The following is a 24,549-nucleotide window of genomic DNA, read 5'->3' as shown; positions in this document are numbered from 1 at the left end:
TAGGGTGCTGTAGAGGAAACGAGTCCGACAAAATACCCTTGTAGAGGTTTCTAGAATACAAGGTTATACGGTGAGACGTTACTTATCAACAGATATTGGTAGAGTGTCTAAGGTGTCAGCAAAGTGGTTTGTCCTCCAAGTCCCTCATCGCTGTATCTCGCGGCAGTGCACGTTTCTTGGTTCTTTGTTGTCAACTCTGCCGAACCTACTCATACGTCCGTAATTTTCTTGCACACCACTGCATACCTTATTTTAATTTTATGATTTTGACATTCCCGGTCGCCATGTAAGTTTAGACAGGAAACTTGCATGCTGTTCAAGAAACAGCGACCGATCATTACCATCTTCTTGTTTGGGACGTCCAGCCACTCGTGTAATGCAACATCGTTACAAAACGAGTATCAACTACACCGGTTAGCAATTTTACATAGACCACATAATACAGAAATAGATAGGAGATACATCTTCGTCACCACACAGGTGACCGGGGCAGGTAACCAACAAAACAATCTAACAAGAATCTGCTGAAGGAGCTCAAGCTCTGAGCTCACGGATGAAGCTGGGGCTCATCTGGCCGACGACCTTAGGAGAGAGGGCGCCAGAGGCACGCTGCTGCTGCTGCTGCACGTCGTTCAGAGCAGAGTTGAGCTTGCTTTCCAGTGGGCTGAACGGTATCTGGTGGAGCTGATCTGCCGCTGGCTTCTTCACGGCGCGCAGGCAGGCGAGGTAGCTGTTGGTCTGGTTATTCCAGTTGGGCAGCCTGCTTATCTGCACCGTCGACTCGTTCTCTCTCGACACTGGAGCACCAGAAGGATCCTGCATAGAACAACACGAGTTTCCCCCACATTTTCACTATCGTCAATGAGATTTCTCTTGATGTATATGGAATTATGAATGGACGTTTTATTTGCAATTTGCCATAACGAGCCTCATTTGAATAACAAGTTCTGCTTTTCCAAGACAAGATATTGTGTAACTGACAAAAGACAATGACAATGCCAGCAGTAATATGTAACAGAGTCAGAGATCAATTGGGTGGTCAAAGCATATCAATATATCATTAACAAGTTCCTCTTTTCCAAGACAAGAAGATACTGTAACTGACAAACGACAATGCCAGGAGTAACAGGCAACAGAGAACAATTGGCTGAAAGCATGAAATGGAAAGAGCTGAATGACATACCCCAAGGAGAAGGAAAGTGAATTGGTGGTGGTGGTGCTGCTGCTTGTTGCTGGCTTCTTCGAAGTGAGCCTCTATGAGCTTCCTCAGGTCTGAAAGGCAAGCTGTCGGCAGAAGTTTCAGCCCCTTGATAAGATTGCCGGACTCCCATTTGATGTACACTTCCAGCAGGCCATCTCGCTCCTTCTGCCTGCTCTGATCATTACCTTCAGGTGTGGTGCATGACTTCAGCTCTTCTGGCACTGTCAAGCCGGCCTCGTCCACGACTTGGCAAACGATCGGTGATAGTTGCGATGATACTGGGCTATCAGCAACTTTGACATCACACATGGGGGTTTCTATTGCTGCCCATGCTGATGGGTCCTTGTTCTCATCACCGAACAATTGTTTTGCTGGCTGATTGTTCTCATCTTCAAGCAATTGCTGTCCCAGCTGCTTGTTCTCGTCTCCAAACACCTGCTGCTTCACCGGTGACTCAGCGTTCTGCTTCTTGACAAGCTCACGGTAGTTCCCACAGAGCCTGAAGATGTTCTGAATACGGTTAGTCCTATCTGGTTCTGCAAGAGGCTGTTCCATTCTGTCAATTTTGTAGCTCTCCTCTTCCACAACTTCCTTGCACACTTCCTCTTCAGCACCATTGCCCTTCTCTTCACCTTCTTCATCTCCCTCCTCATACACAGTGCTCAGGACGGCCTTTTCTGGGAATCCAGACAGTCTGACAACATCTTCTTGCTGCACGGCACTGGTGCAAGAGCCTGCTGTGGATGTCTGGTTCCATATCTGGCCCTGCTGGCGAGTGTCCTCCTTTATCACCTTCACATCCAAAATGTTTGGCTGATCTCCCGCATCCAGATCCATGGACATCGACATCGCCATTGACATGGATGGATCTCCTCCTGCAGACATCTCAGATAATCGTGCCAACAATCTACCTCCGATGACATCCTGCTGTAACGGCTGACGAGCGTGCGCCTTTTCGCTCTCAACCTCCTGCAGCCTTTGCTTCAAAGCAAGGAGCTCTTGCTGCTGCCGAAGCATTTTCTCTTCCATCATCTGGAGCTCGGTCTTCAGGACCTTGGTCTTCTCAGTGACCTTCAAGTTTATCTCTTCCTCCTTTGCAGCTGCACCCTGCCCTTCTACCACCCGGAGCTTTGCCCTTACTTGTGCTAGCTCCTCTTCCTTTTGTCGAAGAACAGCCTGGGCCTCATTGCGCTCTTTCTCTCTTTGCTTGTTCTCCTTCTGGAGCTTGTATATGAACTGGTTCATTGCCTCAATCCTTGAATTGAGCATTGCAGATGACTCTTCAGTGTTCATTTTGTCCCTTGGTGTTGATGCATGAGCAGCACGGATAATGCATTTTGCTTTAGCACCATACTCCAATGTAGAAACTGTCTTGTGCAATTCCTTTGGGTCAGGACTCGCACACAGAATCATCAGAATCTTTGATTTGTCATCCTCAAATGAATCCTGAAAATCCATGAAGAAACACAGATTTAGAATTATCCAGGAAAACACAAAGAGAAATGTGGTATTAGGAAATGTGGTTCTTCAGTGCTTTGTACCTGTAACAGCATCGTGAGCTTGCTATCGCGAAATGGAACATGTGAATCACCATTGGCTATAGACTCAACCACTCGTTTCAAAGCTGTGTTTCCTTGATTGATCTTTGCCGTCTGTGGAACAGTAACATATGTTATAGACCAGATGTGCAAAACAAGGTGATTAATTAAACTACAACTCTGTACATCGTCTTGCAGAGAAAGAGAGTAGTGGTGAAAGTACAATCCTTGGTTAATTATGGGATTATCATGCTACAATTCATATGGCTATGTCAGCATGGAGAACTTTGTCATCTTATCTTATTTCAAAAAAGAAAACAGAACTGTATCATGAGGAAACTCGAAAATAGTTGCTGCATTGCAAGATGCAGATAATTGGCAATATATTAGTTGCTGCATTGCAAGTGATTAAACATGCATCATTTCGCAAAAAGGCAACTGAAATATATTGGATGTTACTGAAATTACAGATTTTAACATCACACACCTGCATTTTCGCTTCAAATCCAGTCTGGCCTGCAGCTTCTATGTTCTCAGAGCCAGCCATATCCACCAGCATCAATCTTCCTCCCACCGACGGGACATCCAAGATTATCTACAGAAGTGACACAAAGCAAAGTTAATGAACAGTTCGATCTCTCAAGAACATCAAGGTTAGAGGTGCTAATAGCTCATTACAACCCACCATGCAGTGACTTCGCGAACTTCTTTCATTACATAGCGTGCTCTTGACAGTGCGCCGCTTTTCTACTTTAGCAACTTCCCTTGATATCTTCCCAGCTTCATTTCCAGATATGTAAGTTGCATTCTTGGCTTTCTTCCCCATTACTTCTAGCCTCACCTGTAGACAATGTATTGAGAAACTTTAAGAAAATGGATGGATAACATTAAGTCACAAATTCACATTGACATCTTTTGTCAGCTTTCTGAAAATCTCTGTGCGGCTACCACAGTATCCAGCTATCCGTACATAACACGACAATGACAGTCTAAGTACCAGATAACGACTTGTTTTGGGTTGGTGACAGTTGAAGCAGTAGTTATTTCAACTTGTTACAGTGGGTTCAGGTTAGTCATCTAAGCTAATACACCCGCACAAAACAATTCACAGGCTATAACAATGAGCAATATTAAATACTGTGAGGCTTACCTCACACTTAATATCACAAGTTGTAAATTTCGAATGTCAGATTAGCCATCTAATATACTAGCACACATACAGAACTGCCAAACAATTTACTATAACACACATTTACAGTTAGCTAATACACAAGTGGCAGATAAATCCCAACAGTTAGCTAATGATCTACAATTATCACAACAGGATCTTCTCTAGTAGTAATCCTCGTATAACAACCAATCACTTGTGCAACCACATAGTTATAACAGCATTCAGTTGCAGATAAATGTCGGAGCAGTAATTGATGATCTAAACATTGAACCAACAGATCTGACAGATGGAACATAATTTAACCCAAGGCAAAGCATGCTACTTCCCGGCCATAAAAACAACTCAGTTCTGCAGCTACAGCTATAATTAGTAGCAGCATCGATCAGTTCAATCAATAACAGCGCGTGAGAATTAAGCAGCAGTATATCTGTAAGGAAATCACCTTTGGCGTGTTCCCTCGAGTGTTGGGCGCCCCGGTCCCCACGAGCAAGTCATAGATCTCCTCGTTGTAAATCTCGAGCACGGCGACCTGCACAAACAGCCCGACCCCGAACCCGGCCTCATCCTCCTCACCACCAGAGACGCCGCCCCCGCCGCCGAGTATGTCCCGGAGCGCGCGGTAGACGATGCCGGGCTGGCGCGCGCAGCCGAACATGGTGTGGCTCTTGCCGGACCCCGTGGGCCCGTAGACCATGACGGTGCACTTGGCGCCCGCGCGCACGCCCTGGATCCGGGCCCGCACGAAGCGCGCGTAGAAGGATTCGAGGGTTTCGTCGTCGGAGACGGACACGCCGTCCAGGCTGAAGTCGCGGTGGCCCCCCGCGTCCCCGCGCACGCGCAGGGTGGTGGACGAGGGTGTCTCGAGGGCGGACGGGCCTGCGGCGGAGGAGGGCGGCAGGTTGCGCACGCGGCCGATCACCTCGACCGGGTGCTCCGTGGCGGCGCCCGCGGCGCCGCGAGGCGTGGCGGAGGGGAAGTGGAGGCGGTGCTTGGAGGTGGGCGTGCGGAACGGGGTGGATGATGCCCCCGCGTGCGGCGTCACCGGCGGCGCGCCGGGGCGGGGCGAGGGCGTGGGGTGCGGCGGTGCCATCGGGCGGCGGGTGGCCTGAATCGGGGCGGTTTAGGGTTCCGGGAGGCGGCTGGTCGGGATGAATCGCCGGATCTGGAGAGTCGGCTTGTGGAAATGGGCGTGATTGGGGGAGGGAGGGGGGTTTGAAATGGGAGAGTAGCCGTTGGGTTGGGTTGGGTTGGTGCTGCAACGGCAACGGGAGGCTGCGTGCTTTGTTTTGAAGGTGGACGGCGACGGGAGCTGGGCCGTTGAGTGGAGGAGGCGCCGGACATCACGAGATTTTCGGTGGATGCGAATACGAGGAGAGACTGGGACAAATTTGAACTTATGGATTTTTTTTATAAAAAAACTCAGGAGTACTCGTATTTTATTTTGTTGCTATGTCTGTGCGTTGCCAAGGAAATATAATGCTACATACGAGAATCATAATTTTGGATTGGCAATTTGTTCGCTCAGCTTAACATATGCAAAATATTGAGAATATGAATGAACTTCCTACAGTACATCCCGTGTACTACTGTAATTCGTCTAGTGGCACAATTAATGAGGGATGTTTTATACTATTAGTAAATCTCCAAGTTATCATCATCCTGTTTAATTGTGGAGGAATATCATACCTACTCAAGTTATAGTTTTGATTATTTTTTAAATTACTATCAGTCTAGTAGCTGGATGAGCCAACAAGTTAGTATAACCTCTTTAGTTATTATCATCTCCAAGCATCATACATATGTACTCCATCCGCTCAGTACTATATGATGTTTTAGTTTTTACTACTTTCAAATGTTTTGGTAGAGTACCTAGTTTATTTTTAGTGTGTAGATTCACTCGTTACGGTGCATATCTAGTTCACTTCGAAATGTCTAAAACATGTTATATACTTATATTTGTGAACCAAGGGAGTATATGTGATTGGACTGCCGTGAGTAAGGAATCTCGTGTATTCTGTTTAGTGGTGTGCTTGCACCATCTCCACAAGCTGATTTTATTATGTCATATAACTTCGAAATTAATTTTATTTACACTTTGCACCTATTAAAACGTCCTCTCAACAAAGACTAATGAGCGGCTATGGTTTTTGTGCGCCACGACCCCGCTCTTGCCTTCCTTATCCTTGCTGCCACTCGAGGTGCACGAAGCTGCAGGTGGCGATAGGTTCCAACCGCTCCCCTTCTCTCGTGTTTCGAACGCTGATGCGGCACCCTAAGGTGAAGGAAGGGGTGACATCGACTTGGCGTCAAATGACAGTTGCGGGTGCCAACCAGCTTACTTGACAGTTCAAGCGACAACGGGGCGACGCGCGCGCTAGTAGTGGTATGCTTTGTTCTACGGTATCCTTGTATATTGCGGGTTGTGCTTTGTTAGCCTGAACCCCTACCGAACAAATAAACTCTCTTTCGAAGATAGTCGTGGGATCGTGCAAACACTCCTTCATCATCCATGGACCGTATATCATGTAAAAACAAAGTATACATACCGGCCCTATGAGATCATTTAGGTTGTAGTAAAATATATCTAATTAGATTTCCATGGTTAATTTGTACAAGACTTTATTTAAAAAATTGGTGGGGACACTCATTTATGCTAGATAATAATAAGATCAACATATGTTAACATATAAAATGAGTTACAGGTTGAACAAAAAGTAAAATCTATGTTATTTTATGCTCTTTGGTGATTACTATAAGAGATGTTACTTCAATATCAAGTACACAAGTTATCAACTTATATTGGACCCATTGTAATTTGTAAACCACAGTTGACCACGGAAGCTATAGAATTATGCCAACGCTTCAATTTGAGTTATATACCCGAACACGCCATTAAGATATTTCTTAGTATGTGTGCTTTAGATATATTTGTCATAAATTCCTACACACTATATAGTTCATGCAGTTGTTAAAAAAATATAGTGAAGACCTTTTGTCATAAATTTAGCATAGCATGAGTTTATTTTAAGATATAAATGCAATTTATAATAAACAACACTACAACTAACATTTTTTTGAAAGCGCTGCAACTAACATTTAGAACAATGTGGTTAACTATGTTACACTAACAATAGAAAATTATGCCCGTAATATTGTAGCATGCAAAATTATTTTTCAAAAAGTATTAAAGTTCATTACAAATTGTGTTTGTTTAGTTAGACCCCAGTCAAAATACGCAAATAAATTTAATGTTGTTTATGGTTAGATATTATTAATTGGGATTCAAAAATGCTCCCTGAAATGTGGTGTCCATCTATGGTAAGAATCATACTAAAGCAACATGTGGCAAGCATTAAGAGTCCATTAGCAACATAAATTTAATTGGAGCCCCTAACTCGATAATTCGAGCACCATGTCTTTACTAAAAGCAAGAAGGGGCATATCAGTGGAGATGAGGGAATAACCCATGAAAGCGGAACCATTGTACACGTCTCCGATCATAACCAACACCTCTACTATCCATTGCACTTATCATGATGTGACCACCAATGGACCGAAGCTGCGAACACAACAAGAGAAGTAAGGTTTTCAGGTATAGTCAACATAGGGCGAATTATTTAGGCATTCAGTAGTTTGGAATTACCTTTGCTATCGGATCTTTTGCATTTGGGGGTGGTGAGCTGTGTGGTTTAGACAGTAGTGCGAACAGAAAGCAAGATGACAGCAAAAGCAGTCGGTCCTTAACACACTGAAGCAAAAAAAAATGTGATTCAGAAAGTTCTGCATATATGGAGCCGCCATTTTGCTACGCAAACAAAGCAACCCATAAACAACTGCACAAATTTACGAATAATAATGCAGTATGGATACAGGGGAAGGAATTCGTTGAACAATAACAGAATCATGTGTTCTTGTTTACTTCTTTACTGCGGTCTATGTGATTGCTAAACCACATCAGATCGTCTTTTTATCAAGACAACGGGGGTGTGGGTGGTTCCCTCACCTGAATGCAAACACTACATTAAAGCGTGAGTCGAGGCAGACTGCTTCCTGCATACGGGACGAGCACCATGGCATCATCTGCTCATGATTGTGGTGCACGGAGTCTAGATAATCCTAATGCTAAGAAAGATCAACTAAAAAATTCAGGTGACATCATAGTTCTATCAGAGTGCCGTAGTAGGAAGTACTAAGAGAACTTTTCTATTACTATAAGAGATGTTACTTCAATATCAAGTAAACAAGTTATCAACTTATATTGGACCCATTGGAATTTGTAAAACACAATTGACCACAAAAGCTATAGAATAATGCCAACGCTTCAATTTGAGTTATATACCCGAACACGCCATTAAGATATTTCTTAGTCTGTGTGCTTTAGATATATTTGTCATAAATTCCTACACACTATATAGTTCATGCAGTTCTTAAAAAAATATAGTGAAGACCTTTTGTAATAATTTAGCATAGCATGAGTTTATTTTAAGATATAAATGCAATTTATAATAAACAACACTACAACTAACATTTTTTTGAAAGTGCTACAACTAAAATTTAGAAAAACTGCAATGTGGTTAACTATGTCACACTAATAATAGAAAATTATGCCTGTAATATTGTAGCATGCAAAATTATTTTTCAAAAAGTATTAAAGTTCATTACAAATTGTGTTTGTTTAGTTAGACCCCAGTCAAAATACGCAAATAAGTTTAATGCCGTTTATGGTTAGATATTATTAATTGTGATTCAAAAATGCTTCATGTAATGTGGTGTCCATCTATGGTAAGAATCATACTAAAGCAACATGTGGCAAGCTTTAAGAGTCTATTAGCAACATAAATTTAATTGGAGCCCCTAACTCGAGCACCATGTCTTTACTAAAAGCAAGAAGGGGCATACCAGGGGAGAGGAGGGAATAACCCATGAAAGCGGAACCATTGTACACGTCTCCAGGCATAACCAACACCTCTACTATCAATTGCATTTATCATGATGTGACCACCAATGGACCGAAGCTACGAACACAACAAGAGAAGTAAGATTTTCAGGTATAGTCAACATAGGGCGAGTTATTTAGGCATTCAGTAGTTCGGAATTACCTAAAGAGTATGAATATAAATATAGTAAGTGTGCAAAAAACTCTTAGACTAGGGCCCTAACTGTTGAGGGCCCGGGGCGAGCGCCCCTCTGCCCCGCCCTATGGGCCGGCCCTATTGATAAGTGCAGAGCACGCCGTTGGGGAACCCCAAGAGAAAGGTATGATGCGCACAATATCAAGTTTTTCCCTCAGTAAGAAATCAATGTTTAATCGACCAGTAGGAGAAATAAATCACTTCTGAAGGTGTTGCTAGCTGACTTTTGGTAGGGCGCACTACCGGCGTCAACAACAACGTGGAACATGCACACAACACAACCAAAATACTTTACCCCAACTTACAGTGAGGTTGTCAATCTCACCGATTTTGCTGAAAACAAATGATTAACCATATAGTGTCGAAAAAGATGTTTGTTTGCAGTGAAATAAAGAGAACAGTGCTTGCAGTAAGTAAATAGAACTGGTGTTTGCAGTAGATCTTTTTATCAATGTAAAAGAAAGGACCGGGGTCCAAAGTTCACTAGATGTGTATCTCCATAAAGATAAATAACATGCTGGGTGAACAAATTACAGCTCGATAATTGACAGAATAAAGACCAAAAATAACAATATGATTACCATGAGATTCATTTTGACATTATAACATGTTACATAGACCGTAATCCAACTGCGTCTATGACTAATAATCCACCTTCCGGTTAGCGTCCGCACCCCTTTCAATATTAAGTTGCAGATTATTGCATTAAGCAAACTGTGTATTGTAAACAATAGAATTATCCTTAGATAAAATATTGTTGTTTTCTCCCTAGTAGCAATAGCACATCTACAACCTTAGAAGTTATTGTCACTCTTCCAGATTACTAGAGGTATGAACCCACTATCGAGCATAAATACTCTCTTGAAGTCACAAACATATATTTAGCCAGACCATCTACTAGCAACGGAGAGCATGCAAGATCACAAAAAACATATGACAAATATATATAATCAATCTGAACCATAGTATTCAATATTTATCGGATCCCAACAAACACAACATGTAGCATTACACAAAGATAATCTTGATCATGATAGTCAGCTCACAAGATCTAAACATGAAGCATAAATTGAAGACAACTATCTCTAGACAGAGGAAGTAGAAGTACTGTAATTTGTAGGTTGCTAAAATACTGCAAAAGTTCTTGCAGCAACGGAGACAGATGCCAACGGAGGGCGTGCGTGTGCGGCACCTCGATCAGTTGCGCAATAGACAGATGAACCTCTGTGGCTATCTTGAAGCGAAGATTGTTATGGGACAACCAAGTCGATTCGAAGTGCAATTTTGAAACCCCTAATAAATAGTAGTAATTCCGTCCTCGATCCCTTGCGTCCGTCCGTCTCTTCTTCTCGATCCCCCACGTCGCCGCCAACAGCACGTACAAGCGTTCCATCCATGACTAGCTCGGCGCCGCTTGCCCTGCTACGCAGCGTGTGCACCGACGAGCTGGACTACTACGCCGTCCGCCCACACGACGTACCACATCCCTCGCAGCCACCGCCGTGGTGCCCCCTTCCCTGCGTAAGCAGGCGGGCCGTCGGGTTCGACTCCGACTCCTCCACGACCGCGATCGGCGCCGCCGCCGACAACGTGCTTAACGCCCTGCACCTTGAGGCACATCTCGCCGGCGTTGCCCCGGCTCTATCCTACCTCAAGATCCGTCTCGAAGGAGGAGCCCCCCTAGGGCCGCGTCCCAGAATCCTCGCCGCCGACGACAACCTGATCATTCTCGAATCGAGCCTCCCCGACCCGTCCCGTCTCACCATCTACCTGATCTACGACGCCGCCGCCAAGTCCATCTCCATGATCCCGTCCCACCCTTGGTCCCAGCATTGCCACTCCCTCTCCCCAGCCTGGCTGTCGTTGCCTAATCGACGGTACCTCGGAGGAGGGATCCTCACGAGGGGGAGAAGAAGTAGGGGCCATAGGGCGGAGTGCTCTCGGGACGGTGGTACGCGAGTTACCCAGCTTCGGAACACCTGCACGATGACAGGGCCTACTGCTGCTTGTCTGGAATTATCTGGGCGCTTTCGCGTTGTTACAATGAGTTGAGGTTGTGCCTCTAGGGCTCCCAGGATCCGGCTTATATAGGCGCTCGGATCTAGGGTTTACATGGAGAGTCCTAGCCGGAATACAAGTTACCTAACTACGGTACAATATCTTGCCGTGTACGTCATGGATCCACCTTCCTCCTAGGTCGTGCTGGATCCGGATACTTTATGGGCCTCCACGGATCCGGCCTCCTTTGTAGGTCGGTTGAGATCCGGCTCCTCGTTCCTGGGCTGGACTTCATCCTTCATGATCTACTGACAAGAATCGGGCTGCCCGATGGGCCACATGCCTCACCACCAACTATGGGCCACCCGGGCTTGCCGGATCTAGGCCATGCCGTTGATATACCCATAAAGTATACCCACAACAGTAGCCCCCGAAGTTCTCTGAGATTCATCATTCTTCCGACTTCATTCATCTCGGATCCGAAGAGAATCTTGAAGAGCTTCAAAACTTTTACTTGATTCCGGGTTCATTCACTCGGAAATCCTTTGTCTTCAGATAAGGTATCGTAACGGAGACTCCGCTTTTCCCGCGCACAACTTCCTTTTTTCCCGCGCTAAATTTTCGCAGATGCAAATCTTTAGCCGGAAATCTCGGGAGTGCTTGGTTAAGTTACCTCCACGTCGTTTTACCGTTATTTGACCTAAGACACGTGTCGATCATCCAACGGCGTGACTGTTCAGTTTCCGCCATTAGATCCGAAACACGAATCTCCGTGCGGGGTCTATATATAACCCTCGCCCGCGGTAACTTCTCATTCTTTCACCTTCTCACCCTCATCGTCTTCTTCCTCGCGCCGCGCCGCCCGACGAATCTCATCTCCGGCGAACCTTGCCGCAGTGAGCTCCGCGCGCCGCCAGTCCAAGCCTCTCCTCGCGCCAAGATCCCTTCGATTGAACGGGAAATCCTTCCCGCCGCCGATTCGTGGTCACGCGAGGTGATTTACTGCAAGTCCGGCGACCTCGACCTCACCGGAGCTCCGTCGAGCCACCGCGCCATTAACGGTACGTGCGCCGGCCTCGTAGAAGATAGACTTAGTGTAGATCCAGATACTCAAATAATTTGTATGGGTGCAGCCGGAAGCATGCCACTTGATTCATCGCACTGTACTGGTAGCTCTCCGAGTAGCCCGGATCCCAATAAACTAGAACCAATATGTCCGGATCCCATAGCATTCCTGCCACCATATGTTTCCGACATTAGGTTAGCTCAACCGTTTTCCGCATCTTCCAGCACCGCTCCAGGCCGGATCCCCTCCCTCAAAGAGCTTCAAGAAGAACTCGAGGGACAAGCTAGGATGGCAGCCAAAGTACAGGAGGCGGAAAACAAGAAGGCGTCCAAGGCCCGGATCCGTGAAGGAGAGCGGGGTCAGTGGTGGCCCTGCGAAACTAGTGATGTGGAGCTTAGAGAGCTCCAGAACGAGGGTATGATCTCCACTCACTGGAGCTTCGTACGCGATTCCGACGTCCCCAAGCCCGAAGCCGGAGAAATTGTCATGACTAAGGCCTGGGTGGAACGCGGACTATCACTCCCTTGTTCGGAGTTTTTTCTCTCCATCCTCAACACATACGGGCTCCAGCCCCACAACATCTGCCCAAACTCATACCTCCTCCTCTCCAACTTCGTAACTCTTTGCGAAGGGCACCTTGGGATCCGACCAGATGTCAGATTATGGCAGTTCTTCTTCCGAGTGAAGAAGGAAACGAAAGACAAAGCAATGGTGAACTGTGGGAGTATGACGTTCATGCTCCGACCTAGCCGCATGTATCCTCCTCACGATTCACACGAATCCGTCCGGTACTGGAACGCCGGATGGTTCTATGAGAAGAACGCCTCAGTTCCGGATATCCACGATGGCTTGCCCAAGTTCATCAACGAGCCTCCGGAAGAGCTCGCAAGCTGGAGCTTTGTTCCCTCGCTCGCCCAAACCCCTATCTTGGAGAAGGCAGCGCGGAGAATCTCCTGGCTAGTCCACGACGGGCTAACCGGATCTCAGCTTACTCTTAGCTGGTTCACCCGGAGGATCCAGCCCCTGCGCTACAACGCACGCCTGATGTGCGCTTACATCGGGGCGGACGATCTCCTCCGAGTCACTCGCCACGATCTTCCGGCCGACTCCCTGAAGAGAAGGTTCAAGACGTTGGTGAAAATTCCCAGGGGCCAACAAGTCCCGGAACTGATCAAGGATATCTACACAAACGACCAGTGTCCTCCGGTAAGCTCTGTTCTTTTCGTTGCTTCAAGCTTCACAAGTTTTTGGATGTTAACTTTAACTTTTTATTCATATTCCTCCAGCTCAACACTTTGGCGGAGGAAAACTTCCGCACCATTCTTCGTGTCCCTGTCAGCGGCGACGCGACGGAGGAGGTTCCGGAAAACGAAGAGGAGGAAGAGGAACAGGCACCCCGCAAGGCAGCCCCTCGACCTTCGAAGCGTCCCCGCGCCAAAGCTTCCGGCTCAGAAGCCGGAGCTAGCGGCGAGGCCTCCGCCAAGAAGCCCAAGACCGTAAAGCCACCTCCGCTAGACTCGAGGAAAGCGGAACGTGAACGCCTGAAGATGCTTTCAACAGCTGGCAGGCGCTCGCGCCCCATCATCCCCGGCGCCCCGTAAGTTTCCGAATATGGTGCACCTCTATTTTGGCGAAATTATTTCTTACTCGATTCCTTCCACTTGTCTGCAGGAACCCGAATTCCACCGCCACGCGGACCATCAGCCAAGAGCCCATTACTAAATACATGAAAAAGTCTCCGGCAGTTGGTCCTGCTACTCCAGCTCCGCCAAGTACTTCCCACCCTACTCCTCAGCCGTCTCCCCCTCAGGCTAATCAATCTCCCCCTCCTGCCGCAAACACTCCACCGGAAATAATTCCGGTTAGCAGCGAGAAGGTGGGCGGAGAAGATCTTAAGGCCAAAGGCCCTGCCCAAGAAGACGCAGAAGAACAAGGCCAAGGAGAGGCTGAAGTCACTTCTCCTGAGAAGGCCGGAACCGGCGCTGGCGACGTCGTCGTTTTTCCGAAGAACTTCGGAGATCCGGCTGACATCACTTCCACCCCCAAGGCATATGCTACCAAGTTCTTCAACAAGTTAACCGAGGCGGAGAAATGGGAGCTTGAACAAGACTTGCTCAACGCCATGCTGAACAACGCCTGGGGGAAGCCTGACGCCGCGACATCGGAAATCCAGGACTTTAAGAACGATGTTGGCCAGTTCTTCGACAAACTCATCTGCAAGCAAAAGGTACTCCCCAGTAGCCCCCAAGCATGTAGGCGGAAACTCAAATAATAGTTAGCGCTTAGATGCTTAGAGAAATATTACTTCCGGGAAAGTTTTTAAATCGGATCAGTAGCCCCCAAGCATTATGGCGGAAGGGTTCCGGCAATAATGCTTTGAAGGAAACCACTGTTACAGGCTGAATTTTTACTCCTGCCCTGTCTATGTTTTACAGGAACAGCAGGCGCTGCATTATGAGCTGCACAAGAACATTGCCCTTCAGCGCCGCGTTACTCTGAGTCAGGCGGAAAATATCCGGACTCTGAAAGATGCGATTGCGGAACTGAACAAACAACTGGCGGACGCCCAAGGTTGGTTTCCGTCTTTTTTGTTATTAGTTCACATTCCGACTTTGAACTTATTTTTGACTTATGTTATGATAGGCGCATCCTCTTCCCTTGCTACAGCCTCGACGGAACTTGAGAACCTGCGCTCCTCGTACCAAGAATTGGAATCGAAACTAAAGGAGACGGAACTTGAGAACCTGCGCTCCTCGCACTCGCCAGCAGCGTCCTCATCGCGCGCGACCCAGGCGACGGCGACGACACCAGCTACGCTCTCGTAAGCATGGGGGAGAGGACAATCTGCTCCGGCCGGGACTACGACGAGTGCGAGGTTCAGGACCTTCTCTACGTCTGGCGATCCTCCACCCCGCGGTGGGATCTGGTGAATGTAACAGCCGGGTTCCCGGCCGAGTTCAAGGGGGGCAACGCCAGCCACGCCTACGTAGCCGTCGTCGCCTTCTCCTGCGCCGGCCGCGCCTTCTGGGCCAACCTGGTGCGCGGCGTCATGCACTGCAGCTGCGACGACCTGCTGCTCTCCGCCTCCAACGGCGGCGCCGACCTCGAGTTCGGCTTCATCGGCCTGCCGGTCGACCTCCCGCGAAACCTCCCCTGCAACGTCCTAGTCGGGATGGAGCTGCGTGCCAACATGTACCGGACCATGGGCCGCGTCGGGGACTCGGCCATCAAGTTCGCCGCCATCCATGGCTTCTTCGAGATGCTCGACTTCCTTGACTGCACGCTCACGGTCTGGACCCTCTCACCAGACGGCGACGGCGACATGACGACCAACTGGACCGATCGCTTCCAGCTCTCCATGAGCAGCCTCGCCGAGCAAGACGAGTTCAAGAACGCAGGCCTGCCAACCGACATGGTGCCCATGTACCCGAGCCTGAGCGCGGAGGAGGACGACGTCATCTCCTTCATTCTCGGTGAGTACTCCCCGTGCTGCTACAGGCACAACAAGGGCTCCAAGGACAAGTACTGCGACGAGTACATCCCCGCCGCCGAGGACACCATGTACCTCTTCCGTGTTGACATGCGCCGGGGCCTTCTCCTCGGCTCTGCCCCACTCCCTCACCGCTTCGTCGATATATCGCTGCTGCCCCCGTCAATGATTCTGTCATGATCAACAGGGAGGTGCTCTGCATTCTGCAATGGTTCACGCGCGTGCAGGAAAATGCTGCAGTATTTTTCGTCTTTTTTTTCCACAGTAATTTGTCGAGATGAATTGTGGGTAATGTTTTCAGTCGATACTAATCTTCATCTTCCATAATCGTTTCTTGCCAATAGCTCACGATCACTCTTAAAAATAAAAATTCACATCATGATTCCTAGCCAGTATTTTTTGCCGGTAATTTTTTCCATGAATTACTGAAAAACATACTCAAGCATTTATCGTCCATCCTGTCAAATTACTACCGCATTCTTTTATGACATCCTCGGAAAATTATACTACTTACTTGACCGGAAATAACATGAAAGTACACATACTCCGCCCCCTCGCCGACGAAACTAATCGTTGTCTTCTTTTGTAGCAACACCGGAAAACAAAAAATACTCCAACGTTCGTGCAAAGAAAAATACTACTACCTTCTTCTGCAGTAATTTTGGACACAAAAATACTCCACCGCTGCCACTTTAGACGGGAAAAAACAACGGCCCTTTCTACGGTATCTATCGAAAGTTTAGTCCGCCATCCGTCGCCTCTTTTAGTCGCTACTTGGGTGCAGTCTTCGGCAGAACTATAGGAGTTCGTAGCAGATTTTTTTCTAACTAGCGTACTCCATATTTATTTAAGAATAATCGTGTAAGAGAGATGATTTCACTGACGTACTCTTGTAGAACTAAAGGGGTTAACGTTTTGCTAGAACGTGGATGATGTAGTCGTACTCGTCGCCGACCTCAGGGTCGTGTTCAATCCTCCTCGTACGACATCGAGTGCCGCAAGTGTTGCAACTCATAGGTTTCGCACACGTACGGTTTTGGCGATGACTCCCGAACCTCTTGATCCAGTTGAGATTACGGAAGTAAATCTTCTAGATCGGAATCCTAGCAGAGCTCTCGCGTACTGGGTTGGGTTGACGCCCCACGGAAGAAGAAATAACCCCACCGTCCGGGAAGGAGCTTCAGGGAGGCCGGGGAGGCGACACACGTCGCCACGAGCTTGGGGAATCCACATGGCAACCGATGATTGGGTCAACCGTTAACGCGAGGCGTAAGGAAAAAAGAAAAGAAAATAGAAATAGAAAACGGTGGCCGTCTTATCCACCTATTTTTCTTCACATAGACCGGCCATGTGGGTCCGTCTTATCCACCTATTTTTCTTCACATAGACCGGCCACGTGGGTTCATGAAACAGTTTTAGACGAGAATCAGTGCGATGTGTCACACATATGCCCTAAAGTGAATATTTTCTGAGGCCTAACCCCGAGATGGCGGTTATGTGACACCACCTTCCCAAATGTAATGATTTTTTTGTCGTTTTCGAACAAAGCACGCAAGCACACTACCGACGCATTACGTGTGTGACCGAGTGCCAAGCCAGTATTAGTGAAAACGTCAGTATTATCAGTTTCACCCAAGAAATAAAAAATTGGAGCGTAGCCAGTTCAATGATGCGAAACCTAGGAGAAGTACAAACTTGGCATCTACCCGTTTATTAGGCCCATGTGTAGTTTAAAGGAGAAAAATAACATAAATTTGGTCAACAAATATGAATTATATGTCACTAGAATTATACCATTGAAATTGTTTTTGAATATAAATCTAATGTATAATTTTGGTGACATATAATTCATATTTTGTTGACCTAACTTATGTTCAAACTTTTGTTAAACTAGGTGTAAGCTTAATAAACCGGGGTACAGACTACAGAGGGAGTACGGTGATTTCTTTCAAAAATGAATGTGCCGTTGGAATTCTTTGAGACGAACGAGGGAAAACAGGAAAACAGTACTGTACAGGAGTAGTAGATTGTAGAAGCGATAGGGGAAATCTTTTCCCAGATCTTGGCGCCGCAGTCAGAGTGAATGGATTGGTGAGAAAATCTTTCGCTCTTTTTTCCTTCCCCATGCAGCAACGGGTAGATACTAGCTAGAGGCTTGTCAGCAGGGCCGGCTCTATCTTTCGTGGGGCCCTTGGGCGAGATGAAGAAAGAGGCTCCTAAAACTAATATATATGTACGCATATAAGCATATCGATATATATGTGTCTAGTTTTACTTGCAAACAATTTAAAAATTAACATCCAACAGTACATTAACAGTCTAAGATATCTATAGATAATTGTTAACCACTACGATATGTCATATAACTATAGAGAGCTAAAAAATAGTAGCAAAATATAACAAGTATTCACTGCTAATTTTAAGAATACATCAAATAAAACCAAATTGCAATGCTCAATTGTCTTGGACATCAACACTACGTGTTGCCCAAAACTACCTATTTAAAGGATCTCTTTGTGATTTAATAAGTTGATTGACTTGTTTTTTTATTCGTTGTCGCACCGCATTTATGTTTCCATTTCGGTATTGTGCGACACCTAATATTATGAAAAAAAAAATCTCACAATGTTTACACAATATGACAAGAAGTTAGAAACACGCAATTCCCGATCAGTGTACAAATAAGGTGGAGCAAATTAGATAATCAGGAGAGCGATATGCAGGGTCTGGTGATCTAGGAGCGTAGGCATCCCGGCGACTAGGAAACACAAAGGCGAGCGAGCCGGGGATTCAAGAGCATGACACAGAGTCGAGTCGATGGTTAGGGCACGACGTAGGGCGGGAGCGGCTGCATGGCCGTCAGAGCCTGCGGAGGGCGAGGGCCCAGCAGCCCGGGAAGACGAGGTCCCGCGTACGGCCAGGCCTGGACGTAGCCAGTCCAGGGCCGCTGCTCGGGAGGCTGCGGCGATCTGGCACCGTACGGGGTGTAGCCGCCGTTGTTGGTGACGCGCTTGCGTTTGGTCTTCCCCTGGTTCGGAGACGGCGAGGATGGAGCGCCGTAGTTGGCGCCGAAGGTGCCGATGCCGCCATGGGTGCCGGGAGGCCGAGGGAAGCCAGGGGCCGGCGGAGGAGCGCCGCCTCCGCCGTGGCCACCGGGGGGCCCGCCACCGCCACGTCCAAGGGCGATGAGGGCGGAATGCGAGGCGACGCGATCGGTGGCGCGGCCCTGCATCTCGTCGAGGAGGAGCATATTGCGGGCGTCGTCGAAGGTGAGGCGGCCGTAGTTGGAGAGGAGGATCTTGCCGGTGACGTGGTGCCGTTCATGTAGCCCGCGCGTGAGCACGGTGACGAGCGTGTCGTCGGTTGGCGCCTGGTCGCAGTCGCGGAGGGCGTCGGCGATCGTCTTGATCCGGGCGCAGTACTGCGCGATGCCAAGGCTGCCTTGGCGCTGGTCATGAAGATCCGAGGTGAGGTGTGATGTCTACGGGTGCTTCTATTCTTGTAGACAGTGTTGTGCCTCCAAGAGCAGAGGTTTGTAGAACAGCAGCAAGTTTCCCTTAAGTGGATCACCCAAGGTTTATCGAACTCAGGGAGGAAGAGGTCAAAGATATCCCTCTCATGCAACCCTGCAACCACAAAACAAGAAGTCTCTTGTGTCCCCAACACACCTAATAGGTGCACTAGTTCGGCGAAGAGATAGTGAAATACAAGTGGTATGAATGAATATGAGTAGTAGTACGGCGCCAGAAAAGTGCTTGCTGGCGTGCAGTTGATGGTAGTAATATTGCAAGCAGTATAAATGCAGTAAAACAGTAAACAAGCAGCGATAGCAGTATTTAGGAACAAGGCCTAGGGATCATACTTTCACTAGTGGACACTCTCAACATTGATCACATAACAGAATAAATAGATAGATGCTAGACTCTACACCCTCTTGTTGGATGATGAACACCACTAACTGTGTAGGATTACACGAACCCTCAATGCCGGAGTTAACAAGCTCCACAATATTCAATGTTCATATTTAAATAACCTTAGAGTGCATAACAGATCAACACAACCAAACCAAGTACTAACATAGCATGCACACTGTCACCTTCACACTACGAAAGGAGGAATAGATCACATCAATACTATCATAGCAATAGTTAACTTCATAATCTACAAGAGATCACAATCATAGCCTACGCCAAGTACTACACGATGCACACACTGTCACCATTACACCGTGCAGGAGGAATAAACTACTTTAATAACATCACTAGAGTAGCACACAGATATATTGTGATACAAAACACATTGCAATCATAAAGAGGTATAAATAAGCACTTCACTATGCCATTCATAACAGTGAATAAGTATTCTGTGAAATATAGCCTAAGAGACCCACACGGTGCACACACTGTCACCTTTACACATGTGGGACAAGGAGTCTCCGGAGATCACATAAGTAAAACCCACTTGACTAGCATAATGACATCTAGATTACAAACATCATCATATGAATCTCAATCATGTAAGGCAGCTCATGAGATTATTGTATTGAAGCACATAGGAGAGAGATTAACCACATAGCTACCGGTACAGCCCCGAGCCTCGATGGAGAACTACTCCCTCCTCATGGGAGACAGCAGCGTTGATGAAGATGGCGGTGGTGTCGATGGAGAAGCCTTCCGGGGGCACTTCCCCGTCCCGGCGGCGTGCCGGAACAGAGACTCCTGTCCCCCAGATCTTGGCTTCGCGATGGCGGCGGCTCTGGAAGGTTTCTCGTATCGTGGCTTTTTCGTATCGTGTTTTAGGTCAGGGACCTTTATATAGGCGAAGAGGCGGCGTTGATGACCCACAAGTATAGGGGTTCGCGGCAGTCTTCGAGGGTAGTATAACCCAAATTTATTGATTCGACACAAGGGGATACTTATAAGCCTTAACAACTGAGTTGTCAATTCAGCTGCACCTGGAAAAGCACTAGCAACAGGGGTGATGTGAAAGTAGCAGTAATATGAGAGCAGTAGTAACAAAGAATACAAAGAAAGCAAGAATAGCAATATGAGAGCGATGGCACCAGAAGATAGTTGATACTACTTCCAATGACATGTAGAACAAGTATATTATGATGAGAGATGGACCGGGGTTCCCAGCGATCTACACTAGTGGTAACTCTCCAATAACAAGTAACAAGTGTTGGGTGAACAAATTACAGTTTGGCAATTGATAGGAATCAAAGCATTAAGAAAGAACATCAGGCTTATTAATTATGTAGGCATGTTTTCCGTATATAGTCGTACGTGCTCGCAATGAGAAACTTGCACAACATCTTTTGTCCTACCAGCCGGTGGCAGCCGAGCCTCAAGGGAAACTACTGGATATTAAGGTACTCCTTTTAATAGAGTACCGGAGCAAAGCATTAACACACCGTGAAAACATGTGATCCTCACATCACCGCCATCCCCTCCGGTTGTCCCGATTCTTGTCACTTCGGGGCCTTTGGTTCCGGACAGTGACATGTGCATACAACTTGTAGATACAATCTAAGCAACAAGTATAGAGCTCAAATCTAAGATCATGCCACTCGGGCCCTAGTGACAAGCATTAAGCATAACAAGATTGCAGCAACAATAACTTCACAAACTTTATAGATAGACTAATCATAATGTATCATCCATCGGATCCCAACAAACACAACACCGATTACATCAGATGAATCTCAATCATGTAAGGCAGCTCATGAGACCATTGTATTGAAGTACATGGGGGAGAGTATACCGACATAGCTACTGCTAGAACCCGTAGTCCATGGGGGAACTACTCACGGAGCATGGCGGAGGCGGTGGCGTTGATGGAGATGGCTTCCGAGGGCACTTCCCCGTTCCGGCAGGGTGCCGGAACAGAGTTCTGTCCCCCGAATTGGAGTTTCGCGATGGCGGTGGCGCCCCTGGAGTCTTTCTGGAGTTTCGTCAATTGGTACGGTGTTTTTAGGTCGAAAGGGGTTTTATAGGCGAAGAGGCGACGCAGGGGGGCACCTGGGGGCGCCACACCCTAGGCCGGCGCGGCTAGGGCCTGGCCCGCGCCGCCATGTGGTGTGGTGGCCCCCTGGCCCCTCTCCGACTCTTCTTCGGTGTTCTGGAGCCTTCCGGGAAAAATAGGAGGTTTGGCGTTGATTTCGTCCAATTCCGAGAATATTGCCCGAACAGCCTTTCTGGAACCAAAAACAGCAGAAAACAGGAACTGGCACTGTGGCATCTCGTTAATAGGTTAGTTCCGGAAAATGCATGAAATCATCATAAAGTGCAAGCAAAACATGTAAGTATTGTCATAAAACAAGCATGGAACGACAGAAATTATGGATACGTCGGGGACGTATCAGCATCCCCAAGCTTAGTTCCTGCTCGTCCCGAGCAGGTAAACGATAAAAAGAATAATTTCTGTAGTGACATGCTACTTACATAACCTTGATCATACTATTACAAAGCATATGAAATGAATGAAGTGACTCAAGGCAATGATCTATAGTTGCTAACAAATAGATAACATATAGCAAAACTTTTCATGAATAGTACTTTCAAGACAAGCATCAAAAGATTGCACAAGAGTTAACTCATAAAGCAATAAATTCAAAGTAAAGGCATCGAAGCAACACAAAGGAAGATATAAGTTTCAGCGGTTGCTTTCAACTTTCAGCATGCATATCTCATGGATAATTGTCAACATAAAGTAATATGATGAATGCAAATAAGCAAGTATGTAAGAATCAATGCACAGTTAACACAAGTGTTTGCTTCTAAGGTGGAAGGAAGTAGGTAAACTGACTCAACATAAAGTAAAAGAATGGCCCTTCGCAGAGGGAAGCATCGATTGCTATATTTGTGTTAGAGCTTTGGTTTTGAAAACATATAGAGAGCATAAAAGGTAAAATTTTGAGAGGTGTTTGTTGTTGTCAACGAATGGTAATGGGTACACTAACTACCTCGCCAACCGGATTCTCAAGAGCGGCTCCCATGAATTATTTGCATATTTATGTGGCACTCCTTCCAACCTTTCTTACACAAACCATGGCTAACCGAATCCTCGGGTGCCTGCCAACAATCTCATACCATGAAGGAGTGCCTTTTTATTTTAGTTTTATTATGATGATGACACTCCCCCCAACCTTTGCTTACACAAGCCATGGCTAACCGAATCCTTCGGGTGCCGTCCATCAATCACAAACCATGGAGGAGTGTCTATTTAAGTTAATTAATTTGGGACTGGGAATCCCATTGCCAGCTCTTTTTGCAAAATTATTGGATAAGCGGATGTGCCACTAGTCCATGTGAGAGTCCGTCAAAAGTAAATGACAAGGTTGAAAGCTAAACACCACATACTTCCTCATGAGCTATGAAACATTGACACAAATCAGAGGTGATAAATTTTGAATTGTTTAAAGGTAGCACTCAAGCAATTTACTTTGGAATGGCAGGAAATACCACATAGTAGGTAGGTATGATGGACACAAATGGCATAGTGGTTGGCTCAAGTATTTTGGATGCATGAGAAGTATTCCCTCTCGATACAAGGTTTAGGCTAGCAAGGTTGTTTGAAGCAAACACAAGGATGAACCGGTACAGCAAAACTTACATAAGAACATATCGCAAGCATTATAATACTCTACACTGTCTTCCTTGTTGCTCAAACATTTTACCAGAAAATATCTAGACCTTAAGAGAGATCAATTATGCAAACCAATTTAACAAGCTTTACGGTAGTTCTCCACTAATAGGTTTAAACTACATGCAAAAACTTATGATCTACTTGAGAGCTCAAAACAATTGCCAAGTGTCAAATTATCCACAACATATGAGGCATTTTCTGTTTCCAACCAAACAATAAGTATTGTAGCTTCCAACTTTTATTATTGAACATTAAAAGTAAAACGAAGAACAAGTGTTCATATGAAAAAGCGGAGCGTGTCTCTCTCCCAAACAAGGATTGCTAGGATCCGAATTTATTCAAACACAAACAAAACGAAAATAAAAGCAAACAGACGCTCCAAGTAAAACACATATGATGTGACCGAATAAAAATATAGTTTCATGGGAGGAACCTGATAAGTTGATGAAGAAGGGGATACCTTGGGCATCCCCAAGCTTAGATGCTTGAGTCTTCTTGAAATATGCAGGGATGAACCACGGGGGCATCCCCAAGCTTAGACTTTTCACTCTTCTTGATCATATATCATCCTCCTCTCTTGACCCTTGAAAACTTCCTTCACAACAAACTTCTCATAAACTTCATTAGAGGGGTTAGTACTCAAAAAATTTGAATCCACCTTGGTCCTGTAGTGGCACATTGCAAGAACTCAATAAAACATTAGCTACAGCTCTCTATGTCTAGAAAAGCTCGCTTAAAGTCCACAAGAGACAATGCAAAAAACAGAGACAGAATCTGCCAAAACAGAACAGCCAGTAAAGACGAATTTTAATAAAATACTTCCGTTGCTCAAATCAGAAAACTCAAAACTAATGAAAGTTGCGTACATATCTGAGGAACACGCACGTAAATTGGCATATTTTTATGATTTTCCTACAGAGAAAACAGCCCAGATTCGTGACAGATAGAAATCTGTTTCTGCGCAGAAATCCAAATCTAGTATCAACCTTCGATTAGAGGCTTCACTTGGCACAACAAAACACAAAACTAAGATAAGCAGAGGTTGCTACAGTAGTAAACAACTTCCAAGACATAAATATAAAACAAAGTACTGTAGCAAAATAACACATGGGTTATCTCCCAAGAAGTTCTTTCTTTATAGCCATTAAGATGGGCTCAGCAGTTTTAATGATGCACTCGCAAGAAATAGTATTTGAAGCAAAAGAGAGCATCAAGAGGCAAATCCAAAACACATTTAAATCTAACATGCTTCCTATGCAAAGGAATCTTGTACACAAATAAATTCATGAAGAACAAAGTGACAAGC

General features: G+C 46.2%; 1 protein-coding gene across 1 annotated transcript; it reads right to left on the bottom strand.

Moving 5' to 3' along the window:
• Positions 1-305: 305 nt before the first annotated feature.
• On the bottom strand, positions 306-5,105 carry LOC127305430 (kinesin-like protein KIN-10A). The gene is made up of 6 exons (XM_051335847.2): positions 4,353-5,105; positions 3,425-3,580; positions 3,227-3,334; positions 2,743-2,853; positions 1,184-2,647; positions 306-816 (listed from the first exon to the last, which is right to left on the bottom strand). Exons 1-6 carry the CDS (start codon positions 4,998-5,000, stop codon positions 535-537), a joined length of 2,769 nt encoding a protein of 922 aa, XP_051191807.1. The 5' UTR covers positions 5,001-5,105; the 3' UTR covers positions 306-534.
• Between the last annotated feature and the right edge of the window lie 19,444 nt (positions 5,106-24,549).

This window comes from Lolium perenne, chromosome 6 (assembly GCF_019359855.2).
Source record: "Lolium perenne isolate Kyuss_39 chromosome 6, Kyuss_2.0, whole genome shotgun sequence".
NCBI lineage: Eukaryota > Viridiplantae > Streptophyta > Magnoliopsida > Poales > Poaceae > Lolium > Lolium perenne.
This window is presented reverse-complemented; position numbering and strand designations above follow the sequence as displayed.

Excerpts from the sequence above, each read along its gene's own strand:
- LOC127305430 (XM_051335847.2), bottom strand. The coding sequence starts at position 5,000 with ATGGCACCGCCGCACCCCACGCCCTCGCCCCGCCCCGGCGCGCCGCCG. Across the intron at positions 3,581-4,352 it reads CTCGAGGGAACACGCCAAAG|GTGAGGCTAGAAGTAATGGG; the intron begins GTGATTTCCTTA and ends CATTGTCTACAG. Across the intron at positions 817-1,183 it reads TCACTTTCCTTCTCCTTGGG|GATCCTTCTGGTGCTCCAGT; the intron begins GTATGTCATTCA and ends TGTTCTATGCAG.